At 38.0% G+C, this 26,608-nt stretch overlaps 1 protein-coding gene across 1 annotated transcript in view; it reads left to right on the forward strand.

Annotated features, from left to right (window-relative positions):
• LOC126482033 (dynein axonemal heavy chain 6-like) overlaps positions 1-26,608 on the forward strand; it is a 1,073,010-nt gene that overhangs the window by 14,265 nt on the left and 1,032,137 nt on the right. Inside the window, exons 3-7 of the mRNA XM_050106005.1 lie at positions 11,503-11,647; positions 23,600-23,906; positions 23,942-23,967; positions 24,635-24,719; positions 24,816-24,923. Coding sequence (XP_049961962.1) covers positions 11,503-11,647; positions 23,600-23,906; positions 23,942-23,967; positions 24,635-24,719; positions 24,816-24,923 — 671 coding nt within the window. The remainder of the gene's footprint in view (positions 1-11,502; positions 11,648-23,599; positions 23,907-23,941; positions 23,968-24,634; positions 24,720-24,815; positions 24,924-26,608) is intronic.

Raw genomic sequence — 26,608 nt, forward strand, 5'->3', positions numbered from 1 at the left:
TATTATTTTAAACCATTAACTTTTCCTATTTATGTGGTCATACTACGTAACAGTGATGTTGCTATTGGCTGACTACATCACGTGTCCTATGCTCTGAATATCCGCCGTCATCAGCTGACGAGATAGTGTGACATGAGCTATGACTGGCTGACAAAAATGCACCGCAATCTTGATTTCAATGCTTCAGAAAGTAACATGCGGTGTTTGGTGGAATTCGAATTAATATTTTCATAATACGAAAATATGCAGCGTACATGTTGCTGCACATCACAGATCTTTCCAAAACATGTTTTTCCCCCGCTTATAAGACCATAATGATTCAATGGTTGATAAGTTTTACAGTTCCGAGGAAAAGTATACCATCACTTAACACGGGAAAAGTGTATTTTCACCCGGAGAAAGTGTAGCTGCAAGATCTCATTGAAACTATATGTACATCAACTACTGGCACAAATTGTACATCCCTCTGCATATTTTAAAGCATTAACCAATGTATTACCCCAACCTTTAGGCAGTTATTACATGTAACAGATATAATCTTAAGACCCCTTGCCATGTAAAGTTCACTGTCATAAAGTCACTCTTTCCATCATCTCTTTCCCTCTCACTTTCTGTTTCTCTCCCTCTGTCTCCAGCCTTTTATATCTATCTATTAATACCAATCAAAATTGTTATTTATGTATAATTTTACCACTGTACCCAATATGATTATTGTACTTAAAGTTTGTAACATTTCACCTGATTGTATAAACAAGTATGAAGTTTAAGCTATTTTAACATTTCACCTGATTGTATAAACGATTATGAATTTTAAGCTATTTTGTTGTTGTTGTTGTGGTCTTCAGTCCAGAGAATGGTTTGATACAGCTCTCCATGCTACTCTATCCTGTGCAAGCTTCTTCATCTCCCAGTACCTACTGCAACCTACATCCTTCTGAATCTGTTTAGTGTACTCATCCCTTGGTCTCCATCTACGATTTTTACCCTCCACTCAGCCCTCCAATACTAAATTGGTGATCCCTTGATGCCTCAGAATATGCCCTACTAACCGATCCCTTCTTCCAATCAAGTTGTGCCACACATTTCTCTTCTCTCCAATTCTATTCAGTACCTCCTCATTAGTTATGTGATCTACCCATCTAATCTTCAGCATTCTTCTGTAGCACCAGATTTCGAAAGCTTCTGTTCTCTTCTTGTCTAAACTATTTGTCGTCCATGTTTCACTTCCATACATTGCTACACTCCATACAAATACTTTCAGAAAAGACTTCCTGACATTTAAATCTAGATTCGATGTTAACAAATTTCTCTTCTTCAGAAACGCTTTCCTTGCGATTGCCAGTCTACATTTTATATCCTCTGTATTTCAACCACCATCAGTTATTTTTCTCCTCAAATACCAAAATTCCTTTACTACTTTAAGTGTCTCATTTCCTAACCTAATTCCAGCAGCATCACCCAATTTAATCTGACTACATTCCATTATCCTCGTTTTGCTTTTGTTGATGTTCATCTTATATCCTCCTTTGAAGACACTGTCCATTCCGTTCAACTGCTCTTCCAGGTCCTTTGCTGTCTCTGGCAGAATTACAATGTCATCGGTGAACCCCAAAGTTTTTATTTCTTCTCCATGGATTTTAATACCTACTCCGTATTTTTCTTTTGTTTCCTTTACTGCTTGCTCAATATACAGATTGATTAACATTGGGGATAGGCTACAAACCTGTCTCACTCCCTTCCCAACCACTGCTTCCCTTTCATGCCCCTCTACTCTTACAACTGCCATCTGGTTTCTGTACAAATTGTAAATAGCCTTTTGCTCCCTGTATTTTACCCTTGACACCTTCAGAATTTGAAAGAGAGTAATCCAGTCAACATTGTCAAGAGCTTTCTCTAAGTCTACAAATACTAGAAACGTAGGTTTGCCTTTCCGTTATCTATTTTCTAAGATAAGTCGTATGGTCAGTATTGCCTCACGTGTTCCAACATTTCTGCAGAATCCAAACTGATCTTCCCTGAGGTCAGCTTCTACCAGTTTTTCCATTCGTCTGTAAAGAATTCGTGTTAGTATTTTGCAGCTGTGACACATTAAACTGATAGTTCGGTAATTTTCACATCTGTCAACACCTGGTTTCTTTGGGATTTGAATTATAATATTCTTCTTGAAGTCTGAGGGTATTTCGCCTGTCTCATACATCTTGCTCACCAGATGGTAGAGTTTTGTCAGGACTGGCTCTCCCAAGGCTGCCAGTAGTTCTAATGGAATGTAGTCTACTTCTGGGGCCTTGTTTCGACTTAGGTCTTTCAGTGCTCTGTCAAACTCTTCATGCAGTATCATATCTCCCATTTCATCTTCATCTACATTTTCTTCCCTTTCTATAATATTGACCTCAAGAACATCGCCCTTGTATAGACCTCTATATACTCATTCCACCTTTCTGGTTTCCCTTCTTTGCTAAGTACTGGGTTTCCATCTGTGCTCTTGATATTCATACAAGCCGTCCTCTTTTCTCCAAAGGTCTCTTTAATTTTCCTGTAGGCAGTATCTATCTTACACTTAGTGATATGTGTCTACATCCTTACATTTGTCCTCTAGCCATCCCTGCTTAGCCATTTTGCACTTCCTGTTGATCTCATTTTTGAGACGTTTGTATTCCTTTTTACCTGCTTCATTTAATGCATTTTTGTATCTTCTCCTTTCATCAATTAAATTCAATATCTCTTCTATTACCCAATGATTTATATTAGCCCTCATCTTTTTACCTACTTGATGCTCTGCAACCTTCACTATTTCATCTCTCAAAGCTACCCATTTTTCTTCTACTGTATTTCTTTCCCTCATTCTTGTCAATCGTTCCCTAATGCTCTCTTTGAAGCTCTCTACAATCTCTGGATCTTTCAGTTTATCCAGGTCCCATCTCCTCGAGATCCCAACTTTTTGAAATTTCTTCAGTTTTTATGTACAGTTGATAACCAATAGATTGTGGTCAGAGTCCACATCTGCCCCTGGAAATGTCTTACAATTTAAAACCTGGTTCCTGAATCCCTATCTTACCATTATATAATCTATCTGATACCTTCCAATATCTCCAGGCTTCTTCCATGTATACAACCTTCTTTTATGATTCTTGAACGAAGTGTTGGCTATGATTAAGTTATGCTCTGTGCAAAATTCTGCCAGGCGGCTTCCTCTTTCATTCCTTACTCCCATTCCATATTCACCTACTATGTTTCCTTCTCTTCATTTTCCTACTGTAGAGTTTCAGTCACCAATGACTATTAAATTTTCATCTCCCTTCACTATCTGAATAATTTCTCTTATCTCATGATGCATTTCATCAATCTCTTTGTCATCTGTGGAGCTAGTTGGCATATAAACTTGTACTATTGTTGTAGGTGTGGGCTTCGTATCTATCTTGGCCAGAATAATGCATTCCCTGTGCTGTTTGTAGTAGCTTACCCGCATTCCTATTTTCTATTCATTATTAAACCTACTCCTGCATTACCCCTATTTGATTTTGTATTTATAACCCTGTATTCACCTGACCAGAAGTCTTGTTCCTCCTGCCACCGAATTTCACTAATTCCCACTATATCTAACTTTAACCTATCCACTTCCCTTTTTAAATTTTCTAACCTACCTGCCCAATTAAGGGATCTGACATTCCACGCTCCGATCCATAAAATGCCAGTTTTCTTTCTCCTGATAACAATGTCCTCCTGAGTAGTCCCCACCTGAATTATTTATTCCAATGCATGTATACAATTATTCAAAACAATCACCTCCAAATCATTAAAAAAAAATGTATATTTTGTTATTACATGAGAGTGAAAGGAACCTGTGTGCACTGGAGGTACTCTATTTTACTTATTTTATGTTGACTGTTAGATATACGTTTAAGTTTTTGTCAAAAGAAACCCAAAACCATGTTCTACCATGTTCTGAAGTAGTGTTTTGTTTTCTCCACTAGACAGTGCCACAAGTTCCTCCAAAAAATCGTAACACAACACACACATCCTGCTTTCATACTTTTCAAGGGACTTCAAAAAATGGTATAAAATGGAGGAAAATGTAAAATGTGGAAAATAATGTTTTAACCTATAAAAGTTATGTATAGGATACCCCCTTGCATTTTTGCACATTATGTATGATATATACACAGAACAGGCATCAGGAGACTTGTCAGGGACTTGTTTATTACTTAATAAAGGTTTATTATCTAATGAAAACCACTTACGTAACTGGAACTGATAACTGTATAGGCAGTAGGAACATTTTACTCAGTTTCATATGTCATAATGTTTTTGAAAGCCTGCAGCTGTCATTCATTATTTAACTATTAAAACACTGCACTAGTTACATATTCTTTCATGTTTATCATGACGCATTTTGAGAATTTTTTATTGTTGTCAATTGCAAATATGTACGTAAGTATTTTGTATGCTGTTCAAATATGTGTTTTTCTGAGTCTCTTGCACTGTTGTCATCTTTTTGAGGTTATCAGGTACTGTGCCTCATCAGTTATGTAGAAATTTACACACACACACACACACACACACATAGACACACACAAACTATCACTCGCATTGTTTGTTTTGTAATGTCACAAAAAATACATATGTGAGTACTGCACTTGTCAATGAGGATAAATTCTTGAAACAGGTTTTGCTCAGCATGAATAAAATGTGTAACCAGCACTACATTTAAACTAAAAAACATTTGAGCCATGCAAAGTGAATGACTGTGTCAACTAGCGCTCCACTTGGCCATACGCTGAAAGATACTAAATATGGTTCGACAAAGGTGTCACGATGATCACAACAATCACGAAACTGTGTTTGCGCAGTAGAGACAGTTTGTAAATGGTTGTGATTTGTCAGGATATCTTCATTTGGACGAACCTAGTTACTCACACCAGCCACCACGCCAAGTAGAGCTTGGCAGTGGCGGGAGATATGGCATCAATTGTTCCAACTTCTACACGTTTACCGGTTCAAATCCGCTGAGTAGAGAGCCCTGGTGTCAATAAACTTAACCAAATAAATATTTGTAAACACTACTGGATGGCCAACGTCATGCCAGATCATTATTTCTCCACAGACATTTTTTCGTAATGCGTAAATTGCGGGAAAATTATAAATATGTTGATGAAAAATCAGGTTGAAATTAACATTGTGGGCATATGAAATTTGGCGGACTGATAAAAAAGGTCATATATGGTGGGAAAACATTAATTCTGGGAACATAAAAGTGGGGTTATACTGTATGTGCATTGTCATTTAAGTATAAGAGTCACTAGTTTTTTGCAGAGGCTTCTGTAAGATGTTTAGTTATCAACTTTACATGTTATTCTTGCTGCACACTTCTGTGATGTAAATACTTTTTTGATCTTAGCTGCAGATCAAGACATGAAGAGAGATTACTTAGTGTAAAACAAGCAGAACAGAGCTTTTTGTACTTGGACAGCCACAATTTAGTATCCATCTATATGCCGGAGAATTTTGCATGCAAAGCTTTGTCCAGTTGTGTCCATTGCTCTCCACTTCTGCTATATTTAAGTTATTTTGATTTATGTGGAATTGGATGATATGAGTGTTAGTAATAGTAAGAGTTAAATTCTTTACCATAAACCAGTTTTCTGACCCTCACATATTGGCTGCCCTACAAAGCAGGTCGATAAGGGATACCGTTGTACAGGGCAGTCTGTAACACAGGGGGTGGGGTTACAAAACACTTGATTGCCTGTCTCTCTGCTCCTGTTGGAAGTAGGAGGCTATAAACCCCACAGTGCTGATTCTCGTGAAGTTTGCTGTTTGTGTGCCAAATTTGTTTGGAATTGATCCACGGCTTGGAAGGAAACCCCCATAAATACATACAGACATACATACATACTTTCTGCTTTATGTATGTAGACTATCTTTTCCCAAGCAGTGTCGCTTGTGTATGCATTTGACAAATGAATTGAACTCATCTCCTATTCCACTCTCTGTGTGTCAACTCTTCTTCCTCTCTGTCCATCTCATCCCTGCTCTATCTGGTCTATCTCCTCCTTGCTCTCTTTTTGTCTCTTGATCTCCTTCTCCCCTCTCTTTGTCCATCACCTCTCAAACTGTTCACAGTAGTGGCAATGTTCCGCCATGTCCTTAGCCCATAGCAGAACGTTACCCTGTGTGTATCCAACAACAAATCTAATTTTCTGGACTTCAGTCCAGGTACAAAATAAAAATTTCAGAATGCTCTGATAAAGACCATGGGATTTCCCTTCAGGGGTAGATACCAGAAATTGTCGATGCCTAAGTAATCCCTCATCTGAAAGTAATGTTGACAAACACACCATGCTGTCAGTAACAGGCATGTTTATGTTCACTTGTGTCATAGCGCATGGCAACTGCGCTTGCTCAACAGTTTAAGCTGCTGGCAAGTGTCGTTGCATTCTGGAACCTTTGCTATTTTCTTTGATGGGCAAGCCCCATATTATGGGTAACTAGTGAAAGTATGTAACTCCTCTAAAAACATGGGTTTATTTATGACAAATGTTGTTTTCAAATGTCAGTAGTTTTAGCAATACTGCCTCATAACCTTTCCTCTGCTTCCTTTCATCCTAAATCTATGTTAACGAAAGTTGACCATCTTTCGCTATTAGAGCTTCAACTAGAGTATCTACATAAATTTTGCACTCTGTCACTACCTTTTCAGCAAGGGTACTGCCCGTATACAGCATCCCGGCTTCAGCTTTTTCAGTTATTTCCTTTATATCTGTACATATCTTAACTCTCTGTTTTTTGGCAAATTTTTACCCTTAAGTTTAATTGGTCTACTTCTGTAGGTAAGTTTTTCCATATGTCTTGCAGCTCACTGACTGCACCAGTCAAAAATTCTTACCGTCGCAACCACTTCCATGGAAAAATTATCTACAATAAATTGCCAGGAGAAATTAAAGTAATGACAGATGTAAAAAAATTTAAAGCAGCATTAAAAGAATATCTGTTGACACATTGCTTTTATAGTGTGGAAGAGTTCCTCCAAAATCCTCGAGAGTCTAAGTGGTGATTATGCAAATACTGTAACCATTAATATTGGCCTATAAATACATTCAGATGTAATTCTCAAGTTTATAATGGGGTTCAAGTATAAGTTGTATAGCGACTTGCCCAGTATATGAAGTAAAATTCTGTGAATATAATTCTCTAGTGTACATGTCCGTTCACAGTGTAGAAGAGTTCCTCAAAAATCCTTAGAGCTTAAGAGAGGATCATGCAAATACTTTAATCGTTAATATTGGCTTATACATGTATTCAGTTGTAAACTTCAAGTTTGTAATGTGGTTTAATTATAACTTACACATTGAATTGCCCAGTATATGAAGTGCTGTAAAATTTTGTGAACATAATTTTCTAGTTTCTAAAGTGTTTTAATTGTAAGATATACTTTGACCTGTCCAATATCTGATGTGCTGTACTGTACATGTAAGATTTACTGGACCAATAAATACAATACAATACAATACATCTTCTGAATTAGAGAATATACTTCACTAAGGTTTAGTAACTCACCTGCTAGTTGTTCCAGTTTATCGTCTACAGATAATACTTTTTCCTTTAACATATTCATATTGCAGGACATGTTATTATTTCTTGTTTTAGTTGTTTACCTAGCTTGGTCAACTTCCTGGTTGGTTCGTCAGATAATTCAGTGCATATAGTTTTGCTCACCTCACTGAACTATTGACTAATACTGTCCTTGAAATCATTAAATGCCTTATTTTGCTGTATATTTACCTGATGTTTTATGAACTGCTGTGTCATACCTTTAAGTTGTTGTGTTACACATTTCTGAAATTCCTGTTGTTTTGTAAACTTTTGTGTTATTAGTTGCATGAGTTGTGTCAAATTGTGGGTGTTACTAGTATTTACATTGCTTTTAGGAACCATTTCCTGCTCTTGCATTCACGATGTTGTGAGCAAATAATCAAAGTAATTTTCGCTGTTGCGCACTTCAGTTTCAGTATTTGAACATCATAAAAGTGACATCATGGTTAGTTATATATCAATTGTCATCATTTATTGATAGTGGGATGCTAACCTCATTGTTTTTGTAGCCATTGGCCAGTTCACAAGTTGGCACGTTACTTTCAGCTGTTGCCAAGCTCGCATTTCCGACGTCTTGGTATATTGCATTTTGAAATGAATTTTCAACAATGGTCATTTCCTCTGATTCCATTGTGAATAGTGTTTAACAAAATTAAGAATAAAAGTTTTTCAAAAATGAAATTTTTTCTTTATTGGTACCTTTCAATTAAAGTATTTTTATGTCCATATTCACTAATAAACCTGATTATTATCTGACACAGTCGTATAGAATTTGATGGCTTATCTTGCACTTTAATGTTGACTTTATACAAATTTTCATCTTCTCTTTAGAAATGCGTTTTCCATAAAGGATATTAATTGGAATGAAAAGAGATTATCTACTGCCAGAGGGACGACGCCAAGCACGGCCATACAAGCATGCAGCCTAGCAGCTTCCTACCTTTACCTGAAACCAGCATTCCTGGCACATCTCGTTTGTAGGCAGAATTTAATTTAATAATAATTTGCTCCTTCAATGTTTTTCTTATTCCCACTCTCATGGACATGTAAGAAATACAATAAAAGTCTCATTAGTTTCTTGTAACAAAAAAGGGATCATTTATCTCAAAAAATTTTTATCTCAACAACTGAAAGGTATGTTCATATTATGCTCGGTGCCAACCTTTAAATGGTCACCATTGAATAGTGGCATAATGTGTGAGGGGATGGGCAAATTAATAGAAACTGATTAATAATTGCTGCTCAAATAATTAAAAAAAGTAATTGGAAAGAATAATTGAAAGATAGTGGAATGTACATGTATCCTGGGTGAACTTTAACTTAAACTAATAGCAACAGACCTTCAGTGTCAAAATACTGAGTGTGAGATCTTAATGTGTCACAGAGTGGCTGGGTCGCGTATTATTTCTAAGTCATCATCCAGCCACAGTTATTTGTCCCTTTTCTAACAGCTTCCTTACAGGTATTTTATCCATTACATTATTTAGTTATCCTGCTGTCTCTCACTGGGATTTTATTATGAGCTTTTATGAACCTCACCTTCTTGGGGTTGCTTTACGTTTCCTGTGGTGATATCAAATGTAGTTTTCCAGTTAATTGATCTTCTTCTATAGATTGTGAAAATCTTCTTTGGTATAATATTAATGCAAGGACACTGATGACCTAGCTGTTTAGCTCCCTCCATCGTAAATCATCATCGTCATCATCGTACACTGCTCACACAAATTCCTCTTGCTGCTTTGAACTTCCTGATGCAGGATTCTCAGCATGGGCAAAATGATGAACAGACGGGTGTAATTGATGTAAATATATAAATGAATAAACTTACTTTTATTACACTTTTTAATATACAGTTTGAATACACATTTTGAAACAATACTGGCACAGCGGAGCTAGTCATACGTCCACCTGTTACCACTTGTAGAAACGAACAGGTCAAGATACAGAAATTAATCAATTGAAGAGCATGTCTCTTCTCTCTCTCTTTTTATTATTATTATTATTATTAAAACATTATCTCTGGTGCAAAGCAATTTGTTAATTGATGTTTGGCTTTACATGTACAAAAACAAAAGAATGAAGGGGGGAAAAATATAATCCATTACAAGCAGTGAAATTGCAAATTTCTGTGAGACACCAACAGTTGACATGTGGGATCCGGTGGACCCAATGAAGCTTGCTCACTGAGCCACGACTCTAGCAGCTCAGTACTGTGACTGCACTTTGCTACCATAACATACTCTGTTTGTTGTTGCATAATTTGTAATAACTCTTTTACGTTTGGAGGAATAAAAGTTAAGTAAATTTTCTTTTTGCTGTGTTACTTGTTCACTTATCATTTCTACCCCTGTCCAGCTTTCCTACAATGACAGTTAATGTACCACTCTCTAGCCCACCTCTTATTACCATTGTGTACAAAGTTATACACAACATCTGGCAATGAGGATGGGATGGACCTCTCTTCCTGGTGTGCTGTCCCACATGCTGCCTCAAGTCCCTCTGGGGTCATTGAGATGCCTCTGTCTTAGTTTGCTACTCCATCTCCGGATGTGGGTGCCTGCCCTCTGTGCAGTTTTTCAACTGGTATTCTTGTGCAGGCTCAGTGCATATGCCAGGCCATGGGCAGTAGCTTGTGTCATCAGCTTCATTTTCAGCTCCTGTTTCCTCATTGTGACTTGAATCCAGGCACCCCCCCCCTCCCCCCCACTGCCCACCCCATCATTGTTCGCTCATCTATACTACGTGGAGACAGTAAGAAAGTTGTGGTGGTGGTGGTTGGGGGATCAGAGCAAACCCTATATGGCTCCACCACTTCCATTCCTCTTGACTTCTAACTTGCATGCAACTCTACCACTATTATTTTACACAGTAGTTTCAGACACCCATGTCTACATCTTCGAATCAAAGCACATTTCTTCTCCTACCTTACTGCATACTAAAATCCTGCACAAAACAGTTGACTACTACAAAAGACAGATGATTTAGTGTGGCTACCTTGCCTATTTGTTACAACCAGCTGTTGTTGAGTGAGAATTATATTGAATTAAGAACAAGTGTGAATAGCACCATAATGTCCTACACTGACATGAATTCCAAAGATCTGTGAAAAGAAACTTTTAAGTAGCCAGACTGCAGCAAAACTCATTAAAAGATAAGAGTGGTTGTAGTCAAATGGCCTAGCAACATTTTTTACTATTTTTGTGGGCTAAAGGTTTTTGGTACAAGAATTTAAAATTTGCCTTCTCAAAACTAAATTTTGTGCCTGTGTAATGGTGACTAGGCACTTCTGCTTTTTGATGAATTTTCTCAAAATGTATTTTATTTCTTGTTAATATTGTGAATGACAGAATGCTATTAACCATATAGTGGAGATATGGAGTCGCAGATAGGCACAACAAAGGGACTGTCGACAGTTTTCTGCCAGCTGTTCATTCTTTGTCCCATGAATACTGATGTTACAATGCAGTTCATGTGTATATGCACAAAGTGAACAACTATTCAAAACAAGTAAATTGTACCAAGACTGGAAACTATTAATAGTGTAACAAGAAAGCGCTACAATATGCAAATTATGTGTATAAGAGAATGGAAGCAAAATACACAAAAGGTTCTGAGAGAATAGTTGATGTACCAGAAGCCTTTCTTGCAGCTTCCTCTTTTATCTATGAGATTGTTTGCCTGTATGTATTTTAGTTGTTTTTCTGTTTCTGATAAGACTGGTTCTTACTGTTAAATTTTTACTATCTGTGCTTTCTATTTGAATGTTCTTGTGTTATCTGAATTTTGTGTTTGTTATTAATTTCAAGAATGCTGTGTGCACAGATATGTAGTGTAGTCACTAGATAAATATGGTAAAGTTAAATTGTCTGTTCAGAGAATGAGATGGTAACTTCCATTCTTTAAACATTTCAGAGTGGTTCCATACAAAAATATTGATAAGCAGAATTTTCTGACAATAAGTTCAGAAGGAGTGACTCAATTTTATCCTGGTGATATGGTATTTACTAGTCTTCAGCAGTGGGAATATGAGTATGACAGATATTGTAACTTGATATTAGTAAGTATTAGTGGCATTAATGCTGATTCAGTTCACATAAATGGTAAACAGTGACACATTCTTCATTGTTTAAATACATTGCCATTGCAACTTTTGTAATACCATTGTTATTCTGCAGTATGTTTGGACTTTTATATATGTTCTTTTATATTGCTTCTCTTGTTTATTCTTATGTATTTTAAAGAACAATATGAAAATTATAGATTACTACACCCACATATAGGAGGCATTTAGTGGTTGATAGGCACATTGAAACAATATTGCTAGAAATTTTCAGCTTTTGGACTAATTCCAATGTCAGGCATAGACAAAACATATAAATAAGTAGGACTCACAGATAAAAATGCCCACTGCCATCTCTGGATGCTAAGGCCCAACTGCAAGTGCGTCTAAGGTGAGCAGTGATCTTGGCTGAGATTGAACAGTTGGGATACAGAAGATATATGAGGCAAGTTGGGGGAGGGATAGCAGGGTAATGATGGGAAAATATGCTAGAGCTGCCTGCTGGATTGTCAGGAGCATGGCAGAGCAGCATAGTGGGCTGCTAGATGCATTATTGGGAGACTTTGCTGATTGCTGGTGTGTGTGTTGTATGCAGATTCACTGGTGGAATAGAAGGCATGTGTAGGGCTGGAGTTGGGAGCAGGGACTAGTGAAGGTTGAGGCTAGGAGGGTTACAGGAATGAAGGATGCACTGCAGGGAGAGTTCCCACCTGCACAATTTAGAAAAGTTGTTTTGATGGGAGAAATCTAGATGGTGCAGGCAGTGAAGCATATGTTAAAGTCAAGAACGTAGTGTTGAGCAGCATGTTTGGCAACTGAGTTGTCCAGCTGTGTCTTGGCCGGCGTGGTGGTGCCATGTGGACAGACAGTTGTTTAGTGGTCATTCCCTCATAGAATCCCACACAGTAGTTTGCAGTGATCCCTTTTTATTCTCTGCTTTGAGTCTGTGACTTCTCATAGTTTTGATTTGCACCCAAGCTATAATTATATCTTGAGGTGCAAATCTTGTGGACATAATTTCTGTAACAATGCCAGAAGTAAGATTCTTCAACATGTTATTGATTCTCACAAATATAAACAGTTTCTTCAACAACAAACTCCATACATTCTTGTAAAAGCATATGGTAAATGCTTCTGAGCAAGACTCTCTTAACACAGGATATGTCACATATCCTACCTTATTCAGAATGCTCATGTTGCCAGTTCGTTACATAATAAGAGAATAAGAGAATGACATGAATCAAAGTGTCCAGTCTTCTTCTGTTACTTCATGGATTGTTCCCAGCATTGTTATGCAGAGAGCGGTTAGAATGGGCTTTGCCATGCTAGGACGATAATATGTGGAACATGCACAAACACCAATACAGGTATTTCACCTCATGGAGTTACTGTGGTCGCCTCTCCACCCTTGAAGACACACGGCATCCATCTGTATGCTTGACATGCAAAAATACATAAAAAAAGCATTTATGCTCTCTTAAATATCAAATCAGTATTATTTGTAGTTCACAAGCATTTTTGTTGCTGAGGTAGACTTAGGGTTACGTATCACTCTACCAGGTGGCAGCTAAGCTGGTAGATCACATTGCTGCTTTCGCATCTTGCCTTTGATAGTGTAGGAGATGTCTCTTATGGGACTGGATTATGTGTTAGTGGGAGATAGCATGGAATAAGTTTTGTGTCTAGGTATTAGATATACTGCAGGGATATGTGACATGAGGCAATGTACTCTGTGAAGAAGTGAAATAGGGAAGGAAGTGAAATAGGGAAGGATAAGAATATTGTGTAAGTTGGGTGGATCATGGAATAGCACTGTGGAAGGAATCGGATGAATGTGGGAGGATATTCCTCATTTTAGGCATAGCTGGAGGTAGTCAAACCATGGTGGGAAAGTGATTCAGTTGCTCCAGTCATGGATGGTACAGACCAATGTGGGGGTTCCTCGTTTGTTGCCAATCAGTGGATATATTCGGGATGTTAGGTGGGTGGGGCACAAAGTATGAGAGTTCTGATACTGGACAATGTTGAGAGGGTAATTTTGGTTTATGAAGGTGTCAGTGACTCTTAGGATATTTGGATGATTAGACTGTACGGAATGGTCTTCTTGATGTGGAATGAGTGGCAGATCTCAAAGTGCGGCTACATTTGACATGGATGAAGGTACTGATGTAGGTGGAGGTTGACATCGAGGAAGGTTAACTTGCTGGGCTGAGGAGGACTAGGTTAAGCAAACTGGGGACAAGGTGTCAAGGTACTGCAAAAATGTGTATAGGTTGTCCTCACCCTTGGTCCAGTTCATGAAGATGTCATCAATGAATCTGAGCCATGTGAGGGATTTGGTATTCTGACTAGGAAGGATTCCTCTAGATGGTACATGAATATGTTGGCATTGAATCCTTCCACAAATATGCTCATTGGTGCACCAAAGATAAGGTTGTAGGCGATATCTTCAAAGGAGAAATAATTGTGGATGAGGGTATAGTTGGTTTGATGACCTGGAAGAAGCTAGTAGGTTTGCAGTCAGTAGTCAGGCATGGGCGTCAAGTCCATGGGCATTGGGAATGTTAGTGTAGACAGAGGTATGGTTAGTGTTTCATCATTGGTAGCGATATGTTGCCTTCAGGCATACCTGTTTTCCATCATTTTCAAATCACCAATCTAACACTACATTGCATGCACAATAAATATGACAGTATTTACTTTCAGATACAAAATTGGAGAATTACGTTTTGTTGTGAGTTGCTAAAAGATACTCCAAGACACTTTTATGTGTCTTGTTGTTACACGACATGGCACACCAAGAAATTTTGTATTAAGGAACAAAAGTTAAATAAAAATGAAACACAACATAAGGTGGCATGAGATGATGACAATTAGTCCATCAATCCATGATAACAAATAATTTAGCTAATTATGATATATCCAGTAGTATGTAATTAGAACTCTAGAGGCTCTGAAAAATTTATTTAGATTTACACTCCTGGAAATTGAAATAAGAACACTGTGAATTCATTGTCCCAGGAAGGGGAAACTTTATTGACACATTCCTGGGGTCAGATACATCACATGATCACACTGACAGAACCACAGGCACATAGACACAGGCAACAGAGCATGCACAATGTCGGCACTAGTACAGTGTATATCCACCTTTCGCAGCAATGCAGGCTGCTATTCTCCCATGGAGACGATCGTAGAGATGCTGGATGTAGTCCTGTGGAACGGCTTGCCATGCCATTTCCACCTGGCGCCTCAGTTGGACCAGCGTTCGTGCTGGACGTGCAGACCGCGTGAGACGACGCTTCATCCAGTCCCAAACATGCTCAATGGGGGACAGATCCGGAGATCTTGCTGGCCAGGGTAGTTGACTTACACCTTCTAGAGCACGTTGGGTGGCACGGGATACATGCGGACGTGTATTGTCCTGTTGGAACAGCAAGTTCCCTTGCCGGTCTAGGAATGGTAGAACGATGGGTTCGATGACGGTTTGGATGTACCGTGCACTATTCAGTGTCCCCTCGACGATCACCAGTGGTGTACGGCCAGTGTAGGAGATCGCTCCCCACACCACGATGCCGGGTGTTGGCCCTATGTGCCTCGGTCGTATGCAGTCCTGATTGTGGCGCTCACCTGCACGGCGCCAAACACGCATACGACCATCATTGGCACCAAGGCAGAAGCGACTCTCATCGCTGAAGACGACACGTCTCCATTCGTCCCTCCATTCACGCCTGTCGCGACACCACTGGAGGCGGGCTGCACGATGTTGGGGCGTGAGCGGAAGACGGCCTAACGGTGTGCGGGACCGTAGCCCAGCTTCATGGAGACGGTTGCGAATGGTCCTCGCCGATACCCCAGGAGCAACAGTGTCCCTAATTTGCTGGGAAGTGGCGGTGCGGTCCCCTACGGCACTGCGTAGGATCCTACGGTCTTGGCGTGCATCCGTGCGTCGCTGCGGTCCGGTCCCAGGTCGACGGGCACGTGCACCTTCCGCCGACCACTGGCGACAACATCGATGTACTGTGGAGACCTCACGCCCCACGTGTTGAGCAATTCGGCGGTACGTCCACCCGGCCTCCCGCATGCCCACTATACGCCCTCGCTCAAAGTCCGTCAACTGCACATACGGTTCACGTCGACGCTGTCGCGGCATGCTACCAGTGTTAAAGACTGCGATGGAGTTCCGTATGCCACGGCAAACTGGCTGACACTGATGGCGGCGGTGCACAAATGCTGCGCAGCTAGCGCCATTCGACGGCCAACACCGCGGTTCCTGGTGTGTCCGCTGTGCTGTGCGTGTGATCATTGCTTGTACAGCCCTCTCGCAGTGTCCAGAGCAAGTATGGTGGGTCTGACACACCGGTGTCAATGTGTTCTTTTTTCCATTTCCAGGAGTGTATATACTAATATTTATTTCATTCATATTATTATGCACTCATCAGATAATAATAATGTGCAATTTTTATAACATGGTTTGCAGCTTGATTACTGTATTTATGGATTTTCTCAAGCTAATTAGTTATGTAGGTGTATATGAATCTAGTGTCACAACATATCAATTAATTATTTTGTGCAGTGATGCACAGTGCTACTTTTAATGCAGCTAGTTTACAGCTGTGTGTTATTTGATGCTTGCAGACATATATTATACATGTAAGTCTGCAGGCTGTCATGGCCATTGTCAATGAAGTTAAAATCTTCTGGTTTATTAGGCCGTGTCATATTTTTTCTAAAATGATCGGCATTTTGACCCCTCTATTGGGATCTTCTTCAGTATCTTCCAGTGTCCACCACCGCTAGGACAGCGTTCTAGCAGTAGTGGACACTGAAGATCCTGAGGAAGATCCCAGCAGGGGGGTTGGAATGTCAATCATTTTAGAAGAAATATGATGCGGACTAATAACCCAGAAGATTTTAACTTCATATGTTATATATACTAACAACACATTTTCTTTGATTATATTTGAAGCAAGGATAGTGAAAATATATGCCTCTGATGGTTCTTTGGTGTGCTGGTAGCTGCAAGTAACATTTTTTGTTGTTGTTGCAAGTAAACACATAACATTGAGCATTATCAAATAAAATATGGCGTTTGCTCAGTTTGTTGTGTGTCAGCTATGGCGTTTGCTCAGTCTGTTGTGTGCCAGCTAATCACAATTGTCAGTTATCAGTAACTTTAAAAAATCAAATTGAACTCTGTTTCCAGAGACCTTTGAGGGCTCAAACATCAATGATGTATATATGCAGACTAAAGTGGTGAATAAAAATTTGCACCAAGGCCTTGGTACAGATTTTCATTTGTTGCTTTAGTGTGCATATATACTGTTGAAAATAATTAGAACTGAAAAATAATGAATACTGCCGCAACTGGTATTGTAAAATAACCATTTGGGCCAATTTTAGTGTACACCATCAGATCATGCTCTTTTCTTAAAGTAAATAGGTTCTTTCAAAATTATTATGATAATGTGGTTTGATCACTACAGTCTTAATGGATGATGAAATATTCTGACAATTTTATGGGTTGAAACTATTTTATGTATCCAACTTAGCGCTACCTACATTTTAATAATCTGAACATTGATTTCACCCCTTTCTTCACATATATAAAGTATTACTGGAAATGAAATGCAATTCCCAAAACTTAAGTATGTGTGTTGAGTCAAGCAGAGTGTATACACTCGCAGAAATCTGGGAAAAACCTGGGAATTTTTTAGAATTCTGAGAATTTTTCATTGTTTTAGTTTTCAGTTAAATTTTTATAGCTTGGACTGGTAAGAACTGATACTCTAACAAAGAATTTTACTTTAGCCTGCTACTGCAAAATAATACTGCAGCAATGAAACATAAATGAGGAAAAAAACTAAAACTTGAGTTGCAAAGGAAATGTGCTATTTACAACAAAACATAGTGCACACACAAACGTCTGCCAACAGTAAAACTTATCAAAGGCTTTAGGATAAAGACTATGCAGTACTTTATAACAACAAACTGCTTGCGATGGTCGTGACATCATGGCGGTTTGTATTAGGTTCATTTGAGCAATTGTAAATGGACTTATGCACATGCTCAGTTGAGTCATGTATCAGCAGTACCTTCTCCCACTTCTGGCTACTTGAAACGCAGCTGTTAGCTGTATCAGCAATAGCAACAAGCAGGCAGATGCTATCCAGAAAAATTTTACAGGTGCGCCCAAGCTACCAGATTCGCGCCTGCACAGAGTGGTCTGAGTTAGTGGGTTGAGAGTTAGTCTCCATGTGAACTGTATTTACGTTTAATGATTTTACTGTCTCCTCTTGGTTTACAGCTCTCACGTCAAATGGAAACAAAATGGATTTCTGTGGCTGGGAGCTATAAAGTGAATTAAAATACATTCACATAATTGTGGAAGGCTAAAATGGTAATTAGTTTCAATTTTATGATTTCATTTTATTTTCCGGTTTTAGGCAGTCACACATTAATTGCCTTGCAGAACAATGAATTTATTTTTGTCAATTTGCTAAAAAATTTTGGCTTTAATTAATCTTTATTGCATAGGCAGTCAGTTTATTTGAAACACTATTGCTATTGTCAATTGTTCACGGAATATCAAGCGCACGTTGTCATCTTCTGGGACTTATAATAAAGGACATGTTAAGAGATAATACAGAACTGGTACTCCAAGAAAATTTGCATCCCATAAACTACACTGAAAAGTTTAATATCGGCTTGGGGCCTACTTCTTTGTGAATCTGGAAATACGAATGTGTCCTTTAAGTTGATTTATGCCTTTTAGTATGGTTTACGAAATTTCAAAGGTTTTGGAGTATCCTCTGATGTCCTGTTTAATTTATGACGTAATGTAAGATTTCTTAATGCTACATACATATGATTATATGGGCTACCTACGTTATTGTAGCTGTGCAGGCACAGTAACGCCATTTTCTGGCTTTGACAACTGCTGAAATGAATTGTGTAAGGTCACGGAAAATATTGTGATTGGTGCTTTGAGAAGGGTTACTCTCAAAGTATATTTCATTTTGCACAATACAAGTTGTGTTACGTGTGTGAACGTGTTTTGAATTTTTAAATCACAGAGTCTTTGACTTTCATTTAAAACTTAACAGTTTTAGGGCCATTCACTTAGAAGAATTTCGAGCCCAGAAGACCAGACTTTTACATCATTACTTAAAATTTTACTGGCACATTTGTGTGATGTATAAAAGTGCAACACATGCAGAAAGACAAATATTATATGTGAAATCTTAGCTTTTCCTGTAGCTACGCTATGTACATTAATTACAACTATTAACTTTTCCTATTTGTGTGTTCGCACTACTTAACAGTGATGTTGCTATAGGCTGACATCATGTGTCCTATGCTCGGAATCACTATGTTTACATGTGACACGTCTTCCAAAAGACGAAAACCAAATTTTGGATCCATTTTTCACTGTTGTATTTACATGGTAAGGTCTGAAGTGGATACGCTAACCCAGTTAACTACGGTGCCTGGGAAAACTGCTGATATAGTTTATGATTTAGTCAGCACAATCACTATTTCTCATCAGTTAGACGACAAGGTGTAAACAGCTTCAGTCTAACATTTCGACTTATCCTTCACTGTACAAAAAGCCACCCTGTCAATATTTTTTTAAAAAAATAAAAAAAAATAAAAAAAAAAAAAAAAAAATAAAAAAAAAATTGCAGAACTGGAAAACTGGCAGCCAGAAGCGGATTTCCAGAATCGATTTTGAAGTGTTTACATGACCACCCAGAAGTGGTATTGGGAGATCAGTTTACGAAATTGGCTTTTGCGAGCCCCCATGTAAACACACTGAATAACTGCTATCATCGGTTGGTGAGATCACGTGACATGAGCAATAATTGGCTTACAAAAGCACATCACAATCTCGATTTCAATGCTTAGGAAATTAACGTTCTGTATTTGGTGGAATTTGACTATGTGCTTTTGTAATACAAAAATATGCAGCATACATCTTGCTGCAAATCAAAGATCTTTTGAAAACCCATTTTTTTTGGGGTTCGTTTCCTAAAGTGGTGGGAGGTTCTACGCTGGTTTATAAAACCTTAACCATTCAAAGGATTCATAAGTTTTATGATTTCTAGGCAAAGTATACCATCACATAACACAGAAAAAGTGTATTTTCACCTGGCAGAAAATGTATTTTTTAACTGGGAAATCCGGGAATTTTTTTTCCTTCTCTGCTTATACACCCTGGTCAAGGTACCGGTACATAGCTGATTTAGTTGACTTAATATAATGGTTACACAGAATGCAAGTGCAATACTGGAAATCAAGTCCAGAGACAGAATATACAAACAAGCAGTAGTTAGTGGAAAAAGAGAGAGAGGGCCAGAAGGAAAATCATGTATGTACCTTTTCCACCCACTGCTTCCTTTTTCAAGGCAAAAAAATTAAAGATATAAAGAGCTGGCACAGATTCATCATTATGCCTGTGTTACTGACAATAGTGAGCTTATATGTGGGAGCAAGGAACATTTATTCAGCTTGTTGTATGAAGGGTGTGTTTTAAATCTGTATGAAAACAATGAAAGAAAACTTTTTTGTACTAATCATTTTATTGGCTTTTCAAAACAGTGTGCCTGAATGAAGCACCCAAAAGAGGGAAATGAAATGAAACTTCACAGGTGGAGAGGGTATGTGGTGTTTTGGTATTTATGAAATCAAATCAAATCTACAAAGAATTAGACAATGTGAGCCCACTTATTAGTTTGATGTTACGCCACCGCTGCCTTTATGCGTGCACTGGTTTGTTTGGGAAGGGTGTCATAAAGCTGTTCTATCCTCTCTTATCATATCCTGAGTATGCTGCCCCTCAACAGTTGTAATTTGTCCTTGATATCCTGGATATTGGATTGGATTTTGAATTGTTTGGGGGAAGAGACCAAACAACAAGGTCATTGGTCTCATAGGATTAGGGAAGGATGGGGAAGGAAGTTGGCCGTGCCCTTTTAAAGGAACCATCCCGGCATTTGCCTGAAGCGATTTAGGGAAATCAAGGAAAACCTAAATCAGGATGGCCAGATGCGGGATTGAACTGCCGTCCTCCTGAACGCGAGTCCAGTGTGCTAACCACTGCACCACCTCGCTCGGTTCCTGGATAGTGGCACTGATATGGAGTTCCATATGGGCTGGTCACATATTCTATTGGGAACAGATCAAGGGATCTTGCTGGTTACAAAAGTACCTCAACATCATGCAGACAGTTTATAAAGCTATATGCCACATTTTGACAAGCATTGTCGTATTGAAAAATGGGACCACAATAGTGTCACATGGGAGGTAGCACACTCCGGGCCTGTGACATACTGTTGTTCTGTCAGATTTCCTCAATCACTACCAGCTGTGTCCTGAAGTCATACCTGATGGCTCTCCACACCATTTTTCCAGGAGTAAAACCACTGTTTCTCTCCAAAACATTGGAATAATAGGGCTTTACCCAGATCAGTTAGTTACTTAGTTCAGTTTTAGTTGGTTGCATGTTCCATTGATCAGTCACACAGTATGGTAGCCATTATGATGTTGAAAGTGTCAAGTGCACAAGAAATGCACATATTAAACAAAATTTTTTAATATATATATATATATATATATATATATATATATATATATATATATATATATATATATATATATATATATATATATATATATATATATATTACAGTACAGAGGGTTAATATTTCTATTAATTTCCCCATTCCCTTAAATGGCACAAAATGCATATACTATATTTATAGATTTATTTATTCCTATTCAAGAATTCATCTATGGTATAGAAGGAGCTCACAAAATGCATAAACTATATTTGCAGATTTATTTATTCCTACTCAAGAATTCATCTATGGTATAGAAGGAGTTGTCAAGGAGATATGATTTCAGTTTATTTTTGAAGCTATTTTTATAGCAGCATATTTTACCCCTTTCTGTTCCAAGGATAGGTTGAGTAAAGGACAGTGTTAAGTCTTACTTTTTTCTGGTCTTATAATCATGAATGTCACTGTTGTATTTAAACTGGTCCATGTTCTTGAGAACAAATTTCATTAGTGAGTAAATGCACTGTGAGGCTGTTGTAAGAATCCCCAATCTTTTAAAAAGATGCCTACAAGATGTGCAACTATGAACCCCACACATTATTCTAACCACTTTCTTTTGAGCAGTGAATACTTTTTGTCTAAATTTTGATTTGCCCCAACATATTATTCCATGTGACATCAGAGAGTGAAAGTATGCAAAGTATGTTAGCTTACTAATAAGATCACCACCATACTCATTGATGATAGTCATCTGAGGTGGTGCAGAGCTGTGACTGTGATTAGTCGCAGAACACATTGTGATGCCTTTCATCAGCAGTCCATACTTTCCAGTTGTGGTGCCATTCTAAATGCAGCTGCTTGTTTTTCTATGTTTATGACAACCAACACTTGGGATGGTAGTTCCTTAATCTGGCTATAGCTAGTCTCTGACCAGTGGTATGGGATGACACACAATGTTACAGGGATTCCATTGCTTGTTCTGAGATGGCATGTGCAGTTTGTAGGGGCTACAATGTGCTTGGTGCACAATACAGTGATCCTCCCATGTGGTGGTGAGATGTGGCTGACTATAAGCTCGATGAGTATGCCTGCCTTCATGTTCCCATGAAGTACAGTATTTGGCCACTATCACATTTGGCCAACTAAGAAATCTGTATTTTGCATGAAGGCAAAGGAAGATAAGAGTGAGACTGCCTGTCTTTCGCAGTGAAGACCCAATGCTTGACCCTATTTACACTCATTATGTACCAGCTGGCCTGGTCACAACATTAAACATGAACAATAATGCACTCTGGTGGTCATTGTACCTTTCATAGAGCATTTCAACTTTAAGCATTTCCATACCCACCAATGGTGTGTACTTGTATGAAGTTACATTAAAGGTTGACCACAAGTTCATCGCATTTCACTTTTTTGTCAGGCATTGTATTTATTCTTAATAAAATTTATATACTTTTACAAACAATGGAGCTGGGTGATGGGTGGCACTGTCACAATGAGCAGCGATGTAATGTTGTTACCTGTTTCTATATTAACAAAAGGAAAGTTTCTACTCACAATATGATGGAGATGCTGAGTTGCAGATAGGTACAGCAACCCAGTTTTGTGTCTCACAACAGTGAGTGAATCTTAAAAGGGTAATTCTTTAGTGTATGATGATTCAATGGCAGCTTTCCATGCTGACAATCCTCCTTATATACTTCAGATGGCCCTTGAGGTCTGTTGACAGACTGGACAGTGTACGGAAGCCACATTGGTCTGTTTGTAATAGGATATAACACACTCTACTGAGATGCACAGAGAATGCAGATTTAGTTTTACCTCAAATGTTCAAATGTGTGTGAAATCTTGACCTGCTAAGGTCATCAGTCCCTAAGCTTACACAATACTTAACCTAAATTATCCTAAGGACAAACACACACACCCACGCCTGAGGGAGAACTCGAACCTCTGCAGGAACCAGCCACACAGTCCATGACTGCAGTGCCTTAGATCGCTCGGCTAATCCCGTGCGGCCAGTTTTACCTCCATTAAACTGGTAGCTTTACCTGTGATAGTCACAGTGTGTTGTAAAACTTGTTTTGAACAAAACTGTGTGCCAAACTGAGATGGTAGAGCACTTGCCCGCAAAAGGCAAAGTTCCCGAGTTCGAGTCTCGGTCCGGCACACAGTTTTAATCTGCCAGGAAGTTTCATATCACTGTACACTCTGCTGCAGAGTGAAAAATCTCATTCTTGTTTTGAACAGTTTATTTGCTTATTAACATCTTAATGACCTGTGATATAATGGGAATGTGTAACTTTTTTGAAGAATTACATATGATACTTTGAAAATTATGTTGGACCATCATTGAAATGTTGACAGAAATATTCATCTTTAATTATTTCAGATAAAAACATTCTCTATGTTTCGCATGTGGAAAGGCTTTTATGTCTGGAGAAAGAATGTAAAATGGAAGAAAATTCATGATGCAAGAAAGTCCCTTAATGAACTGCTTTTCTTGCTGAATCCAGCCTTACGTAAAGCATTACTAGACGTTCAGCTTGCTTGTAATAAGATGGTTGAAGTATATTTCACTGACTTTAGTAATAAGGAAAAGAATATCTTATTTGAATTCATGAATGCTCAGGTAAGATCATTTCCATGGCTGTCATTGGCTCAGTTCATCATAAGTTTCACTGCCACTGTTGGAACAAGTACTATTATAATATATTTTGCCTTCTAATTCCAGGTATTGGAAAATTTACTTCATTAATGGTAAATGCCTATTAGAGCACATATTATTTTTCAAGTTTAAATTTCTCTTTGTGTTACCCCACAACTAATTATCTAGTGACTACATTTCTTTGAACTTAATAATTAATACTGATGTATTAACTTTAATAGTACAATCTAACAAGCCCATATGCAAAAAAATTGTGAGGAAAATATGACAAAAAATTCACATTTAAAAAGTACTTATTCTTTGATTATTTTTTTTATTACCTCTAAACTTATTACAAGTTGACCCTATGCACTGACCCTCCACAAATTTCCTCATGTTTATTGAACTTGAAGGTTAATGCTCAGGCATCAGTTTGCTAAAGCAGTACAATGCAATTCTCAAACACAGTCAAATAGAATTGCAGGGCCCCTTAAATTTAAATAATTTATTGAAGTTAACTGAATTGTCCATAGCTGAGTGTTTAGCAGTCTAGTCTCATAACTGTGAGGATGCCAGTTTGATTCTCCCAAGTGGAAACTTCTGTTTTATTTTTATTTTACTTTTGACTGAATTCAATATTTACTGTTGAATTGAAATGTTAATTAACAGATGTTGAATCGTAAATTTTTAATAAAAATGACCTCTTTTCATTACTAATTGTGTGAAAAATGTGTCAGTAAAAGTAAGTGTGTCATGCCTGTGCATGCTGACAAAGCTTAGCAACCGAATTTTGCAAACCAGTGGGAGCTATATGATGTGGTGATTCTCTGCCCACAAAGAAGTTTTAATTTTGGAACTACAGGGGGTACATATGAAAATATTGGCATTTAAAGAGGGCATCTGTTTGCAACAACATAAGAAATGTATGCATGGTTTGTCTACGCATCCCACTATGATTCAGCTACACACTCCTGCAGCCATTTGGTGATTATATGGTATGGTACACTCCATTGCCCATCTGTGAAAAGAGTTTGGTTTGTAACTGTGGAGATTAGGTATGAAGATGTGGGTGAGCAAAGATGCCTTCACACCATTGGACTCCTTATGGGAGAATGGTGAAGTAGCCTGGAATTGAATGTTGAAGTGGCTGAGACTGACTGGAATGTTCCCTATAAAATTCCCAACAATGTTCAAGAATATTGTAGAATGTTTCACATATTTTAGAATACTCCAGAGTATTCAAGAATGTTCTAGCTCTCTGAGCTAATCTGGGATTAGTTGGAGGTGCATTACTTACACTTTCTGGACATTTTCAGCAAATGCTTCCACTTATTACAAATTTAACTCTAGCAGATGAAATCATTGCATGTTCAAAACAATCATTTCTTAAGAACAAATTGGAGGACTCAGCTTTCCAATGATGAACAAGCAAAACATTTTGTCAAAAAGTTCTTCGAAATTAGTGAGGACACTCAGCTGATTGATTGTGATTTATGTAACATTGTCAGCAGTCCAAATGGACAAATAGCTAAATTTTTTCCAAACATTGTTCAAAGTTACTGAAGTAGGTTATTAGAAAGAGCCATTTTAGCGGTAAGAAATGAAGTAGTTGTTCATATTATTAAGAAATTCAAAATTAGTAACGTTCATGAACAGTATCAAACCATACAATTCAAGCATGAATAATATCAGAAAAATATATGAAAAATAGAATTTATTGTGATAATTCTGCTCGTGTCTCCAAAACTGCCATTTCATTTCAAAAGACTGCAATTTCTAGTAAGAATAGCATTTAATATTACTATAAATAAGGTACAGAAACAAATGTTAATGTGTTGTGATATTAATTTGAAAGATTCATGCTTTTTTCATAGTTGTTTATAAGTAACTTGGTTATTGGAAAGAGCCTTTCTAGCTGTAAGAAATGCAGTAGCTGATGATATTAACTTAAAAATCCGAAACAAGAAATGGTTGTGAACAGTTATCAAATCATATAATTCAAGCAAGAATAATATCAGAAAAAGATAAGGAAAAACAGCATTTATTCTGATCATTCTGCTTGTATCTTCCAAACTGCCATTTCAACTGAAAAGACTGTAATTTCCAGCAAGATTAGCATTTAGTGTCGCTACAAATAAGACACAAAAACAGATGTTAAGGTGTTGTGGTATTAATTTGAAAGAATCATGCTTTTCTTACTGTCAGTTATATGTAGCTTGCTCTAGGGGTGGGAACCCAAAGAATTTATGTGTATACTCACCATATATCAGGATCTACATCTACATCCACATCTACATCTACATAGATACTCTGCAAGCTACCACAAGGTGTGCAGCAGAGGGTACCCTGCACTGCTACTTGTCATTTCCCCTCCTGTTCCACTCGCAAATAGGGCGAAGGAAAACAACAGTATATATGCCTCCATATGAGCCCTATTTTCTTGTATCTTATCTCATCTTTGTGGTCCTTATGCGCGATGTATGTTAGTGGCAATAGAATCATTCAGCAGTCAGCTTCAAATGCCAGTTCTCTAAATTTTCTCAATAATGTTTCCCAAAAGGAATGTCACTTTCTCTTCAGGGGTTCCCATTTGAGTTCCTGAAGCATCTCTGTAACACATTTTGTTGGAACCTACCGGTAACAAATTTAGCACCCCTCCTCTGAATTACTTAAATGTCTTCCTTGAATCTGAGCTGTACGGATCCCAAACACTCTAGCAGTTCTGAAGAATAGGTCACACCAGTGTCCTATATG

This window comes from Schistocerca serialis, chromosome 5 (genome assembly GCF_023864345.2).
Source record: "Schistocerca serialis cubense isolate TAMUIC-IGC-003099 chromosome 5, iqSchSeri2.2, whole genome shotgun sequence".
In the NCBI taxonomy this organism is placed as follows: domain Eukaryota; kingdom Metazoa; phylum Arthropoda; class Insecta; order Orthoptera; family Acrididae; genus Schistocerca; species Schistocerca serialis.